This window comes from Toxotes jaculatrix, chromosome 5, assembly GCF_017976425.1.
Source record: "Toxotes jaculatrix isolate fToxJac2 chromosome 5, fToxJac2.pri, whole genome shotgun sequence".
Lineage (NCBI taxonomy): Eukaryota > Metazoa > Chordata > Actinopteri > Toxotidae > Toxotes > Toxotes jaculatrix.
The window spans coordinates 5670379-5687440 of NC_054398.1; the positions used below are offsets into that span (position 1 = coordinate 5670379).

A 17062-nucleotide genomic window follows, 5' to 3' on the forward strand; every position below is an offset into this window, starting at 1 on the left:
GCGTGTGTGTGTCTGGGACGAGCAGATGGGCTGTCTTAGCCCGCTTCCTTTGCTCCCTGGCTTGTCTTTAGCCCCACCCGTCCAGGACAGGATGCTGCCTCGGGAGCAGATCGAAAATAAACGCACCCCCTGCCCTTAACATCCCACAGACACGTATTCCCTGCTCCCCTCCCACTCCTCCATTTCTTTCTGTCTGTCTTTGTCCCCGCCTCACCCTGTCACCCCTCTGTCTCCCTTCATCCTGTTGTAAATGACGCTTTATACATGATCTTTAAATCATCTATCAAAAACTTCCTTTGACTGTCACTCCTTCCAGCCGAGTCACGATGACCACCTCTTTTCTCCTCCATCACCCCACCCAGGGTGACCCCTCTGACCACGTCCTGTTTGGAGAGCTCCCTCCCTTTCTTTCTCCCACGGGGACTTCCCCTCTCCTGTTGCTACTGGCCCAAACAGCCAGGTTTGGACCAGTAAACACAACCCAAAATACACTCACAGCATGAAGGGCACACACACACACAAACGCAGCGTCAAAGGCAAACACACATGGATCTACACCAGATTCACAGCAAAAGGGTGAGGGTTCCCTGCTGGAAGCTGTTACACAAAATAGGAAATGACCTCACCTGCAGCACAAAAAACTATCATTCCTGAACGCCACATGACACGTTTGAGTCACACCATTTTAGAGAAAAATATGTAGGTTCAAAAAATAAATGATCTATCTCCCTCTGTCTCTCTCAGTCCATCTCTCCCTGTCTCTCTCTCTCCCTCTCTCACACACACACACACACACACACACACACACACACACACACACACACACACACACACACACACAGTACTTTTCATAGCTGAAGAATGTGGTCCTTACAGACTGCGAAGCTGAGTGCCAGATGAGGACTGGAGCCTGCAGACATGGGTGAAAAGACACACAAACATATGCACAAGTATCCAAAAATACACATAAAAATACAAGCAGGACACCAAATATATGACAAGCATGTAAGGAAGTAGGAACACACACACACACACACACACACACACACACACAGACACGCACAAACACTAAAATGAAAAATGAATTTAGAGGTTACAGACGTATAAATAAATGCACAGGCATGATCCATTCAGCACACACACGAGCTCATAATTCAGCAGAGCGTGCTGGCTTTCCGTGTCACTGTCATATTACTGCACACACCCAATCCCCACGAGTCCCTACGGGGCCAGCTTTTTTTCATTACCATGCACCCATAAACTGGCAGAAAGCGAGCGCATGCACAGAAAGGTGGATGAGTGAAGGAAAGGAAAAGCTTGGGTTCAAAGATGAAACGAGCAAGGAAAGGATGGGTGCGAGGGTACGGGTGAAAAGGGCTGAGATTAACCACAGTGTTGGGCTGAGTGTAAACATGACGGGGGGAATGGAAGGATAGATGGATGAACAACATGGAGGATGGAGAGAGGACGGGACGGGGGCATTTTCTACTATACACAATGGCTGACAAGGACAAATTTATTAGAGAATATGTGCGTGAGCATGGCTGAGGAATCTGCTGCCAACCAAACACACTGAGTTCACTTTTATCATTTTAATTTTCAACAGAGGAAGCACTGATTGGATTGGACTAACACGGAGACACTCCAATTGAGGCAGGTTTATTTAATATAGTGGTTACTCAACCTTTCCCGTTCCCATCATATTGCTTGAAAGGGCCTCTTAAAGTGACCTAAATGAGAACTTTTAATTGTTGATTGACTTTTCATTTTAGGGGATCGTGAGCCAAAAAAAGTTGGGAACCATTGAGTTAATAGGTATAATGCAAGCCCACAGAAAATAACACCTATTGTACTGTATTCTCCTATGTGTAAAAGAAAAAAATACAAATAATGTCGTCTGGTATTTTATCAATGCAAAAACAGACATGCTTGCTGTTTGTTTACACTGGCATACTTATTAAAATGTTTGACACATTCAGACACACTCAGTTTCTAAAACACACTCTGTTTCTCATGACTTTCTTTAGATGGCACACACAGTCAGAAGGAAAACAGAGCTCCAGAGCAAGAATGAATTTTACCCATTATCGAGGTCCGAAGAGAGAGAAAGAGAGAAAATGATGAAAGACTGGAAGAGTCTGAAGAAAATAAAACAGTGTAACTGTAAACTCTAACCACTGACACAGATAATGTGTTGTAACATTGTTTTTCAGCTGATGATGTGATGAGATGCACTGTGTTTGTGAGTGTCCATGTCTGTACGAGTGTGTTTTGGCAGGGCTGATAGAACACTACACCATGCAGAGTCTGTCCTGCTCTGTGACACATTGCCTCTGTTCACCTGTCACACACACACACACACACACGCACACACGCACACACGCACACACGTGCACACACACATATAAACACACAGACAAAATGACAAGAACATGGTCCAAGCTGTTAGAAACCCTCCAGGTGCTGGCTCACATAGTGTAATTCCTTTGTATCTGTCCCTACCTCTGTTTATCTCTTCATCCCACGTTGTCTCATCCTACCCGTCTTTGTCTCTCTCTGCATCTGTCTATTTGTTCCTCCGTTTTGTATCAAAGCAACAAGTTACTTCTTCAGGCTCATTTTTTCCACTCTCTCTTCCTCGCTGAGGTCCACTGTGAACGTCTTTTTACTGCTTTCTGGTGGTAAGTCCGTAAAAGCATGAATGCAGGCACACACAGGTGTACACACACACATATAAATATGAAATTTCCAGATGATTAACTGATCCCATATCGAGATTTTCTTTCTTCTATTTACATTCAACAGGAACAGAATGTGCTTTGCATTCACAGTGTGAAACAATGAAAACGGGAAAAAAAAAAAATCCCAACAGTGTTAACAGATACAGACACAATTTGCACACAATTTTTCCTTAGGTGGTCAGAGGAGGAAAGAAGTCTGCAGAGACTAAGGAGAGTTAAATACAATGACAGAACCATCTTTTCAATTTTCTTTAAAAACATTTTTGTTGATTTGTTTGTATTGCTTTGCCTCTAGTTTTTTGCTCTCAGTTTTGTTGTTCAGTTGCTTCTATTCTTCACACAGTGAACACACACAGTCTAATAGACAAACAGTACATCTGATTACACTAGAAATAGTGTACTACGGCGGTGGTAGTAGTAGTACCAGTGGTACCATCAGGTAAGGCTGGCTGGCTTTCAGTCTGTCTGTCTCTGTGTCTCTTTTGTTTTGAATCTCTTTTTGTTTCTGTCTGTCTGCAAATAGCTTCAAGTCCAGGGATTCAGGGAGGTAAGAGTGTGTGTGTGTGTGTGAGAGAGAGAGAGAGTGTGAGTGTGAGTGAGTGTGTGTCTCTCCCAGGTCCCCATTCTAATAACACAGAGTCTCCCAGTGAGCAGTGGGGCAGCTGAGTACGCTCCCCTGGAACGCCACAGGGATCTACGGATCAAATTCATACACACACATACATACGCACATACGCATTTACACACACACACGCGTGCACACACACACACAGAGCCAAGGGATATATGGATCAGAGAGTACATACTATGACTTGACACAACACTCCCAACCGACAGCAACACTGGCAAACAGAAAGACACACACATAAAAATCCTATTGCAAGTTCAGCGGCATCCACACCTTTCCATAATTCAGTTAGAGGGAGACAGAGGCTCTTAGATTCACACAAAGACAAAGACAACATTATTCACAGACAGACTACTAAACACAGCTTGTTTCATACACACACGTGTGCACGCACGCACGCACGCACACATACACACCTTGCCCTGATCTGAACTGAAGGTATTGAACTGTCTGTCAAGCTATTCTCTGCTCTGCATTAACTAACAAAATTCATTACTTTTGCTATGAGGGCACAGATTTCCTTTCATTTCTTTCATTTTCCAGGTATAGACACCACTGCTGAGGAGGTTGGTCGATATCTTTAGGCTGCAGTACCTCATACTGGCTGCATACAAATTAATGACATTACTGATATAGTATCTGTGATGTAGGGATGTAGGACACCTGTGTTTTTTTTATTTCGCAGTTTCCCATCAGTCTGTCCCTTAATCCTGTTATCCATCCATCCATTCATCCATCCATCCATCCATCCACCCATCCATCCATCATAGCATGTGTACGCTACATGTTCTTTTAATTGTGCCCTCAAGGGGGCAGATCCCTGCTTGTCTTTGTGGGTGTGTGTGCATGCACAACTTCAAATATTCAACACCACTGAGACGTGGGGAAAAGAGGAAAGATCCGGAAAAGGGAATCAACACACAAACAAACATGAGGATCCCTCACATCCATCCATTTATTCATTTGACCAGCAATCCACCCATCAAGGGATGATTGGGGATGAGTGTGAGAGTGATGGATGGAGCACGGGATAGAGGGAAGCATTGAGGGCAGAAGCTGCAGGATAGCACCCCCTGGAGGCTTAAGAAAAATGTGAACATCAAGAAGTCTGTCAGGGAAAGTAACATGGGAGGGAGTCAGAGCTGAGCTGGATGACTATTTCAGACCAGAGATAAATCTAGCAGAGGGAGATAGGAGACTACTCTACATACTGTAGAAATATGGATACGGATAAAACACTGGGAATTATGCACTCTTAAGTATGTTTTAAGATATTATATGAATGTGAAACAATTGTTTGTTAGTGTTGTTTGTTAGCCATGCTACTTGTAAAGAAAGAAGGAAAGAAAGAAAGATGCTAAAACAGAGAGAATGAAAAAGTCATCTGTGAAGTCTGGGAGTAAAGGCAGAGAGAGAGAGATCCAGAAGGACCTCTCTGATCAGGGCCACAGCATTTCTTATTTACACACCCAGACACACACATACACACACAGACACACACCAAAACATCTCTTATTTACCAGCTTACGTCTGCACTATTTATGGGGCACTGGGGAGAAGCACAGAAGAGAGGAAGAGAGGAGAGGGGCTAAAATATGCATAGGGGCTGGTTCTTCTGGGACAGATGGGGGGAGTCAGAAAGAGAGAGAGAGAGAGAGTAAGAGAGTCAGAGGAGGGAGAGAAACAGGAAGACAGAAAGTAAAAATTGAAAAAGTGTGGTATGAATGTGTAGGAGATGGATAGAAAGATTTGAAAGCAAGTGACGGAGAGAGAGGTAGAGTGAAAGTGAAGGACTTTATATGCAGAGGGAGAGATGGAGAAGGAAAGAGGGACTGAAGGAGTGAAGTCAGGAGGGAGAGAGGATGATGCAGCGACGTGTCCGTTCTGCAATGACCCTTGGGTGTGTGTGTGTGTGTGTGTGTGAGAGAGAGAGAGAGAGAGAGAGAGAGAGAGAGAGAGAGAGAGAGCTCAACATCATATGGCCCCTCTGAGGGGTTGAAAGAGGCCAAAGCCTTTTCTAGCTGGCCAACCAGCCTTCTTCATCCATCCGCACCTCATTAAAACACACACACACACACACGCACACACAAATTACCCCATTCCACTTTCTGTGGCAGATGCACACACTCACACACACACATAAACTCACACACATGTGATAACAACTAGCAGTGGCATTAACCTCCATGGTTGTAGCTCTCCATCTCCCTCAGTCAGCCTTTCTGTCTAGCCCACTTAGAGAGCCCTCCCATGAGGCAATGGAGCTGTGGCAGGTCGGGCTCAGGCTGCAAGTTTTCACACGCACATAGACAGACACACACACACACACACTTGGGCCAGGACCAAAGAGTAACAAGATGGATACAGCCACAGTCCAGCAGCCAAAGAAGAAGAAGAAGAAGTACAAGGAGCTGAGGAAGGAAGAAAAAAGTTGAACTGAGCTCAACTTAGCTGGAATGAAAACAACAGAATTCAATCATCTGACATGATCAAACTCAGATGAGTCGATATATGAGATAACTCTCTGTTGTTACAGCTATGCAGCTCTATAAACCCCTGCTCCTCAGAAACCCTAACACTATCACAAAAAATATTAATATCCCTCCAAGTCTGCCAGTACCAAAAAAAAACTTTGATGTTTTAAAGAAATGTAAACATTTTAACTCACGTTAGTTTGATATGAGGCAAAATGAAACAATATTACTAAGAAAATAGAGTTTTATTAACAACAGATGGATCATTTTTAAGAAAAAAAAAAGATTGAATTAGTATTACTAAGTTATTAGCATTACTAATTTATTTACAACTTTTTCAATTACATTATAAACTATGTAGTTATGATTATTTCAACAATTCACCAGCTGGTGTGACCTGGTCAGAGGACAGGAGAGCTGTCATTCAAGATGGAGTGTATATGGAAGAGAAGTAGAGGTGTTTGTGTGTGGCATACAGAGTGTGTGTGTGTGTGTGTGTGTGTATGCATGTATGCAGAGGTGTGTGAAGGGAGTGTGTGAGGTGTGAGCGGTGCCTGTGCGCGGACATTAACCGACAGGGTCCAGCAGTCGCCCTGCTGTTAAATTGACTGGCCTGCCATATGCCCACCCCCTTCGGCCCTATATCACTGCCACTTTGTGTGTGTGAGTGTGTCGTGGCTGAAGCACGGATTCTCACAATCGAATGATCACGATTACAGTCTTTTTGCAGAATTTCTACATTTTTCTGACTTTGTCTCCATCTCTGCTTGCATACCAAATTCTCTTCAAATAATGCTGTACAGCACGTTTTATGGAATGAACACTTTCTACTTCTACTAGCAGTGAGACTGACTGGGCATCAATATTAGCAGCTGTTAACGGGACTCTATCTTTTTGAGACAGATTAAGCAAAGTTTTGGACTGCAAGGTCATGGCCAGTGAAGATGTAGTGAACAAAAAAAAAAAAGAGATGCAGGAAATAAGAAAACAATAAATATGAATGGATGAGAAGAAGGAGAGATTAACATGTTAAGATTCTTTCTGTATTTAATTTTCAGTTAAATTGATGCCCTGTGGTCAGTAGTAATCATTTATGCACTATGGAAGACAGTCCCTATACTCCACTAATGAGACATGCTGATCACTCTGTCATGGCTTATGGGGCTGCACCTGTCCTGTTTGACAGTGTCAGTAATTTATCTTCAAAACAGAGCAGCATCCTGGAAACAATGCATTACAGATCAATGTTTGTATTTTCACACATCAAAACTGATCAGAAGCGCAAACATATCATTCTTCACTCGCTGGTGAAGTTTTCATGTTTTTGTAGTGGATTCAAACAACCTGCGGGCTTTCACAAAACCTTTCACAAAATCTATGTTGTCTTTATCTTACACCTCTGGTTAATGCAGCGAGTGACAGCGTGAGTTACAGATTTCATCTTTAACAGGACTGATGTTTAACCTGAAGATTTTGCAGGTCACTGGTATGGTGCCAAAGGAGTACAAGAGATGGAGGAGGACAGGAGGGTTTACATCATCACAGACCTGGCCACAGCTGGCCCAGGACCTACTCTTGGGTGACTTATGGCCTCTCTTCTCTTTCATACGCACACACGCAAGCACACACTCCAATGTGTCTGGACCCTAATGACATGAAGCCTGCCAGAACCCTGCTCAGGCCTCATGAGGAGAGATGGAAAGAGTGGGATAGAGGAGTGAAAAAAGGGTGGAGGGAGAATACAAAGATGAACGGCAAACTGAGGATTCTGTGAAACAGAAGTAGTTGGGAGGGAGGTACTGAGAAAGGTTTCTCTTCTGTTGAAGGACGGGTGGAAGTTTAGAAAGAAGAGATGTCATGACTGAGAGACAAACAGGAAGAGAGCAGGGGTGAGGAAGTATGGAGGTGGTCTAGTCAGATAGGTACCAGATAATAATGCTTTTCTTGTCTGGATTTAGAATATTGGTTGACTACACTGACTAAGACCACTTACTACGGTGTGAGGTACCCAAGTCTGTACCTGCACACACTGTTTTCCTAATTTATAATACACAGAAAAACAAAAGAGTCAGGTCAAGGTCAGCACAGAGACAGAATTTAGGTGACCTACCTGTAGTTCTGTCTGAAAGAAGAACTTCTGCGGACACTGGGAACAGTCGTAGATCTTGTCTTCCTGGCCGTGGACGGCAAAAATGTGCTGCTGGAGCTTGTTGGCCTGCACAAACACTGGGAGAGGAACGAAGACAGCACAAGTTACACAGTGTGCATTTGATGAAGTTAGTCGCCCAGTGCTTACTAAAGCTGACGGTATCAAAGACAGATCCACAGACCAAAAACTGAAGGAAATTAGCTCAAGGGGACTGTCCAGTTGACCGAAACCTAGTCAGGTGCATCTCAGATCTGATCTGCTAAGGCACTGGGCTGTTTACAACTGGGGATTTGAAGTGAACACTGCAAAACAAAGACTTGAGTATCTACTACGAGTGAAGAACCAAATGGCAAAGGAGTTTTCACACACAAAGCAAATGAAGGGCTGACTGGGAAGGAGGGAGTATATGGGATAAAAAAAAGAGAGAGAGAAGGGAGCAAGAGAGAGGAGGAGAGAAAACAGGAAGAGCTATCCTCAGCAGACCTTGTGATATTTATCAATAAATTATCCCTTCTTTTTTTTCCCTTAACTTCCGCCCCAGTGTTGTCTCATATACTCTTTTCTTTCTTTCTCTCCCCTTTGTTTCAGTAAACTTTTGGTTTTCACTCAGTGTGTGTATGTGTTGAATTATTAAGCCTCCCTGTAGGAGTGGTGCCCATCTTACTAATTCATAAGCCACCAAGGAATAGAGTTAAAGTTTAAAGCGTTGCTGTGTACCTGGGGGGTGGGGGCTGGGGCGGTTGGGGGAGGCACACAACACAAGACAAACTCAACAACTGAGGGAGGGAAAGAGGGAAAGAGTGATGGAGTGACACAGCGAGAGAGAGAGAGAGAGAGAGAGAGAGCATATGGGGATAGAGAGTCAGGGATGAACAAGGGAGGGAGGGAGCAAAGGTGCTGACTTAGTTGCTGGTAAAACACTGCAGGTGTTGAACGAACTCTGAACACCACAGGCCTAATTTGGTCATCCAGCATTTTGTTTCAGCCCTCCAGTGGATTGCAAAGGTATAATGTACTTCATGTTTCACACACACTCACACTCACACACACACACACACACAAACACACACACACACAGACAGACAGTGAGCACTTCTTTAGCAGTGTCACCCCGCTGGATTTCTACTCCCACAGTTAGAGATGTTAAAACAATGAATATTCCTAATGTGTTCTCACTGTTTACCCAAACCCAGAAACTTTACAGCCATTACAGCACATTTACTCGATGTATCATGATGTGAGTAACCCGGAGAGAGCCATTTATGAGTCACAACAGGTACCAGAGCTGATGTCAGGGAAGAAGTGCTAACCCTGCCTTTACCTGCAATATTAACCTCATCTTGCATTTTTACCAAGTTAAGCAGAGAATTTGTGATAAGCTGTGACAACTTTGGTGCTTATAGAATGTGTGACAAACATTTATATTCACAAACAAAAGAAAAAAACAACTAAATAGCATTTAAAACACAGAGTAAAATAAATCTATAATATTCCTGCAGTATTACCACAGAAGAATGTCTTTAGTATGCTTCAGTATGTCTCATTAGAGATACACAGAACTACAAAATGGATATAGATCAAAGTTTCTATTGGTATACTACAGAGTGTGTATGTGATATACAGGCCAAGGTTTCGTTTTTGTGTACAGTATGTATCTCCATGTTTGTGTCCATTTTAAATACAAAGCAGGCAGGACACAAGCGAGTAGGAGTTATCTGTGCTACTGTCCTTGAAGGTGAATGTGTGTGTGTGTCTGTCTCTCACCTGTGAAGCAGACGGGACACTTGAAGGTACCTCCCATGCCTTCGAAGCTGTGCTCTATCAGGTGGCAGAGCAGCTTGGCAGGTGAATCAAACATCTGGTTACACAGCTTGCACTCGTGATTGATGCCCTCCTCTGCAAATAGGAGACAGACACGCATGTGTAGGCTGGATTAAGCAACACGAAAACAGCATCATACGACATTATTTTAGAATACTAAGGCAACACACGACAGACGTCTTACGCACATACAGAAACTGTCAGACACTGCACATATATGCAGGCATATATCTGAAGAAACTTGCATATGTGTGACAGATGTGACAGACACACCAGTAGAGGGGACTTGTATTCACTCATTTTCACTCTGTTAACAGAGTAGGGGCTCCCTCTGTCACTGTAAACATCAGCGGACATATTCACGTGCCATGGTAGGAAAAGCACCGGTGGAAGTACATTACTAAGTTTAACAAAGGCTCTGTCGCAGCATTTTGTTATCAGTTACACCTGGACAAGTCATAACATGAGCTTTGAAAAAGGGCTACTGGACTTTAGTTTCACACTAAATGTAATGTTTAATATTAATAATAATTTTTTAATCATAAAAATTATTTTAAAAACACATAATCTGTATTATTATTAACTTGTTTCTTCGGAATGGAAAACAGGGCATACCGAGTTAAAACGTTCAGGAAACACATTTAAAATAAGCTAAACAGTGAATTTATCACACTGAACTTATCACAGTCATTTGGAAAACAGTTTCATTTAATAGGAAATTTAAGGCTCAGCTCCAGATCAGCTGAGCTCTTCAGACGGACATTAAGATATAGGTTGTATGATACACTCCACTCTTTTCCCCTGCTGCATGTTCTCGTTTCGTTTTTCCTTCTCCTTTGTACACTCCCCCAACTCTCACACACACCAACCCCAGTGCCATATCTGCCCCAACTGGTAATTGTCTGTCCTCCCCACTGGGGCTGTGGATGATCTGCCCTTCCTATAGCCATCCTTCCTTCCCTCCCTCTGTCCTCGTTATCCGCCCTCCCCCAATGTAGTCACTCATCCATCCCTCACTTTGCCCATTCCTCCCTACATGTCTCCTTATCGTCCCTCTTGGTCCATCACTTGCTGATTAATTTGTGTGGGCTCCGATTCAAACCCCTCACCCTTTGCTACGTCTCTCCACATGTACAATCCTTATTTCCCCCTCTTGTTCAGTCTGTGAACGTCTCTTCTGCTAATATTTCTGTCCCTCTCTCAGTACTGGGGGCCCTTCATTGATCTGTTTCTACAGGCTGCTGAGACTGTGGGCATTTCTGTTTTTCACAATTTGTGAAAGTCACAATTTGTCATTGCATAATGAGCCACTACACACACTGCTCTGATGTAAATAAGTAATTATAAATAAAGGCAAGTGAACAACAATGAGAAGAGAGCTGATATCGATATGGTCATCTATCACACACAAGAGACTGTCCACAACCAGACTCCATCCTTCCTCGTCAGTGTCACTTAGGGATTATATCAGTGTGTTTGTGTGTATCCGTGTCTATTTTAAGAAGGTGTGAGTGACATCACAGCACCCACGGTGAAAGGCCAGATGAAAGGTGGGCGTCATAAACACACACACACACGCACACACACATGCACCCCTTGACGATCAGGTCTCCCGCCTGTTGTCCTTATCACCATTGTGCCATACAGGACCAATGCCCCAGTCGCCCACACAGACGCCGCGTGGGGCCACACACATGCACACCGTAGGACTGTACTGCCCGGAGACATCAGATGGTGTCTTCAGCGGGCCAATCTGTGACCTCCTGCAGAGTTGCACACACATATACACAAACAAACTCACAGAAACGTGCACACACACACACACCCTGACTCAGAGATACACGCAGACAATTCACGGAAAACACAATCTGTGTCTTTTCCTCCTTTTTATCACGTATGTTATGACCTGTAAGTGTGTACGAGCACACACACACACACACATTCAAACAGGCTGCAGAACTTCAGCTGCAGAGCTGCAGGGGATCGCAGGGTTAATAACGTCTTCAATCATACATCCATGACACCCATACTGACTAATACACACACGCACACAAAGATTCCTATCTCTCCTTGCCTCAAAGGCCAACACAAGGGTGCCCTAATCCCGTCTCAATAGCTGTGTGTGTGTGTGTGTGTGTGTGTGTGTGTGTGTGTGTGTGTGTGTGTGTGTGTGTGTGTGTGTGTGTGTGTGTGTGTGTGTGTGTGTGTGTGTGTGTGTGTGGGGTGGGTGCCACATGTGCTTATATGGATGAGATGGTATGCTCCATGGTCCCGGTCCCCCAAAAATCCCCTTTCCACACACACAGACACACACAAACCTCAAAGGCTGCTAGGTTGTGTGGGGCGCCACTGTGTCCGAGACATACTGAGACAGATAGAGGTTCATTATCATTTACTAGGAGATTGAAACAGCAGGAGAGAGTCACATGGAGTGAGACACACAGAGAGAAAGAGGGAGAGAGAGAGGGAGGAGCGTACAGCACTACCAGTTTGATAGTCATATTTCATATTTTCATTATCATGTAAATATTGCTTGTCTTGGTAAAAGCACACTTTTATTTAACAATGCATTTGTACAAAAGAGAAAATTATTGTTTCAACTTGACTGAAGCATAAGACAGAGACACAAATGGCACAGATAGAGGCAGAGGGTGAACAAGTAAGTAATACCTACGCTTCAGTGATCTCAGTGTGCGTATGTTCGTGTGTGTGTGTGTGTGTGCGTGTGTGTGTGTTGGGGGTGTCTGTAGAAGACACCTTAAAGCTCTTGCCCTCAGTAGGGGTGACGCTTTCCTCTGAAGTTGTTTCACACTCTCCCACGCGGCCAGCATCAGAGAAAGTGGTCAGACATTGGCCATCTTTACATGTACAGTACACAAGGATGTGCCTATTACCAGGAGACAAAGACTTTACACAGTGACATCCTCACTAGTCTGATACTTACTGAATGTGACAAAGTTACTGCAGGTGTTCAAGCTGTACTGCTGCTAATTAATCACATCTGTACAGCAGAAGCAGACTCATTATAGAGCACGTGAAATTGCATGTGCCACTCCACATAAGACAACTCCAACTATGCATGTAATGCCTCTTAATGGCATTTAAGTCTGACATTTCTGGTCATTTTTACACATCTGTATCAAAATCAAACTATCCACGCAGAAATTCCCAGCTGTTGTCAATCATACTGCCTTAATTTGGGGAAAATGCATTTTCACAAATAAGCTATAATGACTATCTTAATTATTGTTTAATCTTTCAAGTTTTTTTTTCCCCTTTTACGTGATTAATAATTTAGCCTAAAGCCCAGGGTGACACTGACATCTTCAGACTGCTTTTTTCGGCCTACAAACCGTCCAGAAAAAAACAAAAAAAAAACAAAAGCAAGAAATCCTCACATCTGAGAAGCTGGAACCAGCAAAAGTTTCCTGAAGAATTTACTTGAACAACTTTGTTGATTGATCATTTCAGCAGTAATCACATCTTATCATCAGCACAAAACAAAATTTGCTTCTTGCTTCTGCATATTGCTGAATGTGTCGGTGTGTGTGTCTAGGGCACCACTCACAGATGACATCAATAAAACCATCAGCCTTACTAAACAAACTTTAGAAGCTAATTAAATGTCAATCAATTATAAGGTGAATGAAAAAAAAGTGGCTACCGATAAAAAAAAAAAAAAAAAAGACAAAACTAGGGTGAGTGAGGGGAGGATAGAGACAGAAAGACAGAGAGAGGGAGAACTGAAGGGAAAACAGTGAGGTGCAGAGAGATAATTGGGCTGTCCGGAACAAGGGCATGGAGAGAGGCCTCCAACGCCTCAGTGTGTGTGTGTGTGTGTGTGTGTGTGTCCCATGAAAGAGTTCTCTTTTCTGACAAATACATTGTTTTGATCAGTGTGTGTGGGGACCGCAGTGTCTGTATGCTGTCCCCCTCTGAGACCCAGTCCATGTGTGAGCGAGTGTGTGTGTGTGTATGTGACCCATAGTGAGATGACAGAGTCGTACAGCATCCTGCCGTTACGCTTTGCCTCACAGAGTGCATTTGATCCACCAGCACAACGCACGAGACACACACACACACACACACAACCCTGGGAGGCCTATGCTGGGACAGAGAACACAGGGGAGAGAGGGATGAGAGGACAGAGAGAGAGAGAGAGGCAGGGTGAAGGTTAGGGCTCTGAGTTTGTTATCACACAACAGAATATTAACTTTTCTGCTTTTTAATGCTCATCAAAGCAAGTTTGGGGATTATTTTATGCCTTGTATACTGGTCACTAATTTTTACTAAGGAGCATGGTTACTTTGCAAAGACATGCATCAAATCGTGCCCTGTCTGTGTTTTCTTACACTGGTAATTGTTAAAGAAATGATGGCTACACCAGTATGAAAGCAGTACTATAATACGTATCCATATGACCGAATGATCATTGCACAATGAGCGTTTTAAGCTTACCAGTCTGATTAGTCAACGACATGTTCGCGCTGTGCTGACATTTCCCGTTATGAATGCATGGCTGTTCTTGATTTGTTGCTATGCCAACTCTTGTGGTAACTAGGGCACAAGTTAAGACATTTTTCTTGATTTCTCCACAGGGAATATAATACCTGACCGTGGCATTTCTGCATAGACTTTAAGTAGCATTAAAAAAAAAAAAAGAAAGGCACTCATTTTCAAAGTGTTCACCATTGTCCAGGTTGTGCCTGTAATTGTCGGTTTAAACATTTCATGTAATGTTCTTATTTTCATTGTGGGCAGCACACAAAAAAGTAACAACAGTCAAAGAAAATATGAGAAAGACAGAGAACAAAACAGAAAGAGACAGCTTTTAAATACGAGTGAGACGGAGAGAGAGAGACTGACCATGTTCTTTCTTAACTGAGAAATGACTGGAGCCATGCACGCACACACACACACACACACACACACACACACACACACACACACACACACACACACACACACACACACACACACACACACACACACACACACACACAGGTAATTGGTGGTGGCACATCTGTAGAACTACTAATACAGCTTCACCAGAGACAAAGACAGAAAACACTGGATGAAAAGAGGAAACAGAAGCAATGTGAGGACAGTATGTGCAGTCATGCAATATGTGTGGACGGACAAAAGGCAGGAGAAAAGGAGGGAGGACACACAGATAAAGAAATGTACTGCAGTCAGACACATCATTACAATTCCACTATCAATACTGTACACATACACACACACAGACACACACACACCCTCATTGCTGATGCTCTCCCTCAGTCTCATTCTCCCATTACCCTCCTCTCTCTCTCTGCTAATTGACCAGAGGAGAGGGACCAGGTGGCATCATCCCCGTCACACCAATACACACACTTGCACGCACGTACACAAAACACATTCATGTTGGCCTCATCACAGACCCCTGCAACATGCAGCAGAACATAAATGAGCTCCTTGATTTGTGCTGGGGATGGATCCCTAAGGTGCTTGCCTTCCCCCTCTTACACCCCACACAGACACACAGACACACAAATGCACACACCTTTTAACCCTTTCTTAGTGTGGGCTGGGAAACTCCTTTGGGTGTCCGGGCCCCACCCTTTCCTCCTTTCTCTGTCTCTATATGGGCTGCTGGGGGTCCCTTGGGCATCACATCGACCCCCCATTACTGCCATCCCTGCTCCTGTCAACCCCCTCCATCCCCACACTGTATGAGGCTGTGTGTGTGTGTGTGTGTGTGTGTGTGTGTTGGGTCCCTTGTGGCATAAAGGCCGTAAACCAAGCCAGGCAACTGATGGTGCGAACAGCAAGGGAGAGGTAGCAAGAGAAAGAGAAAGAGAGAGAAAACAAGGAGGACTGTAGAGAGACGAATGGAGTGAGGGATGATGGGATGGACGGAGGGGGAGTAACAGAGGCACTGGGAGAAAGAAGGAGTGCAGCAAAGAAGAGAGCAGTGGACGGAAGGAGGAGGAGTATGCACCTCTCTGGGGGGCTTGCTCAAGGTGTGTTTCCATGGAAACCAGGGGCAGGGGGGGGACTGATGTGGTGGTGGGGGTGTTGGGGGGGTGCGAGCTTGACCCACTGGTTGTGTGGGGGCTGGAGAATATACACACACACTCAGGCACACACACAACCTGCTGCAGTGCTGGAGGGGTCCCAAGAGTGCCCCCCACCTTTACTCACCCTCTCCCTCTCTCCCTCTCTCTCTCTCTACCACACACACACACACACACACACACACACACACACACACACACACACACACACACACACACACACACACACACACAGAGAAAGAATGCTGCAGTGCCGATGTCCCGCGAGTACGCAACACCCACACATTCTCCCTCCCTTCTCTCATCTTCCATTTTCCCTCTCTGTTTCTATCACTCTCTCTGTGAGGTAATTGTTAATATTTTCATCATTTATTTACTCCTCATCTTACTGTGTGGATTTTTACACTTTGCTGAATGAGGATGGGAGGTAGAGTTATATACCACCCTCCGACACAGAGCAATCTCTTATGATGCTATGTACTGAAGCAACCTGCTTTTGACCCCTTCACTCAGGTCTTCTGTCAGAGGTTAATCTGAGGCCACCACCATTTACACAGATTCCAGGCTACAACTTTAATTCCATATGCATCCCTGTTTAGTCACAGAATCTCACACATGAGAACCTGGAACCAAGTTTCCATGCGTGGAAAATAAATGCCACTTTAGTTTCGTAGCCTCTTGCATGTCTTTTCGTCGTGTTGCAATAGTATGGTAGTCAGTTACACGGATGTAGATGTTGTCCACAATGAGCTCAGATCGGGAGGAAAGTTTGTGACAGGTCAGAAAACACATACTGACATATACTGTAGACGTAGGTATGACATGTCGACAGCGGAGAGAATAACAGCCTGTGAACAGCCTGTGGTGTGTGATTGCACCTTAGCAGGCCACTGCTGGAGATCTCCAAAAAGCTGAAAATGTTCTACTCATCTTGAAGAGGTGTAATTACTGCAAACTTAGAAGAGCAGACTTTACAGCTGGAGAACCAGAAATGAAGACAGTGCTCTGTCAGCTGTAAACCAGCACAACACCTCTTCATCATTTATGGTTTTCGAGATGGTCATCCACTTCACCAGAGAAGGGAACAGGGTTTAATGGAAACACGGTCTTTACTTAAGAAACTGCACATTATTAGTAGAATGGAGGCTAAGATATCAACTCAGACAGTGTTCACTACTGACTACATTCCT

At 44.1% G+C, this 17062-nt stretch overlaps 1 protein-coding gene across 3 annotated transcripts in view; it reads right to left on the reverse strand.

Moving 5' to 3' along the window:
* znf423 (zinc finger protein 423) overlaps window positions 1-17062 on the reverse strand; it is a 144652-nt gene that overhangs the window by 6345 nt on the left and 121245 nt on the right. For all 3 annotated transcript variants that reach the window (XM_041037878.1, XM_041037877.1, XM_041037876.1), the window contains exons 19-20: window positions 9757-9888; window positions 7954-8069 (exon numbers count right to left, since the gene is read on the reverse strand). In XM_041037878.1, coding sequence (XP_040893812.1) covers window positions 7954-8069; window positions 9757-9888 — 248 coding nt within the window. The remainder of the gene's footprint in view (window positions 1-7953; window positions 8070-9756; window positions 9889-17062) is intronic.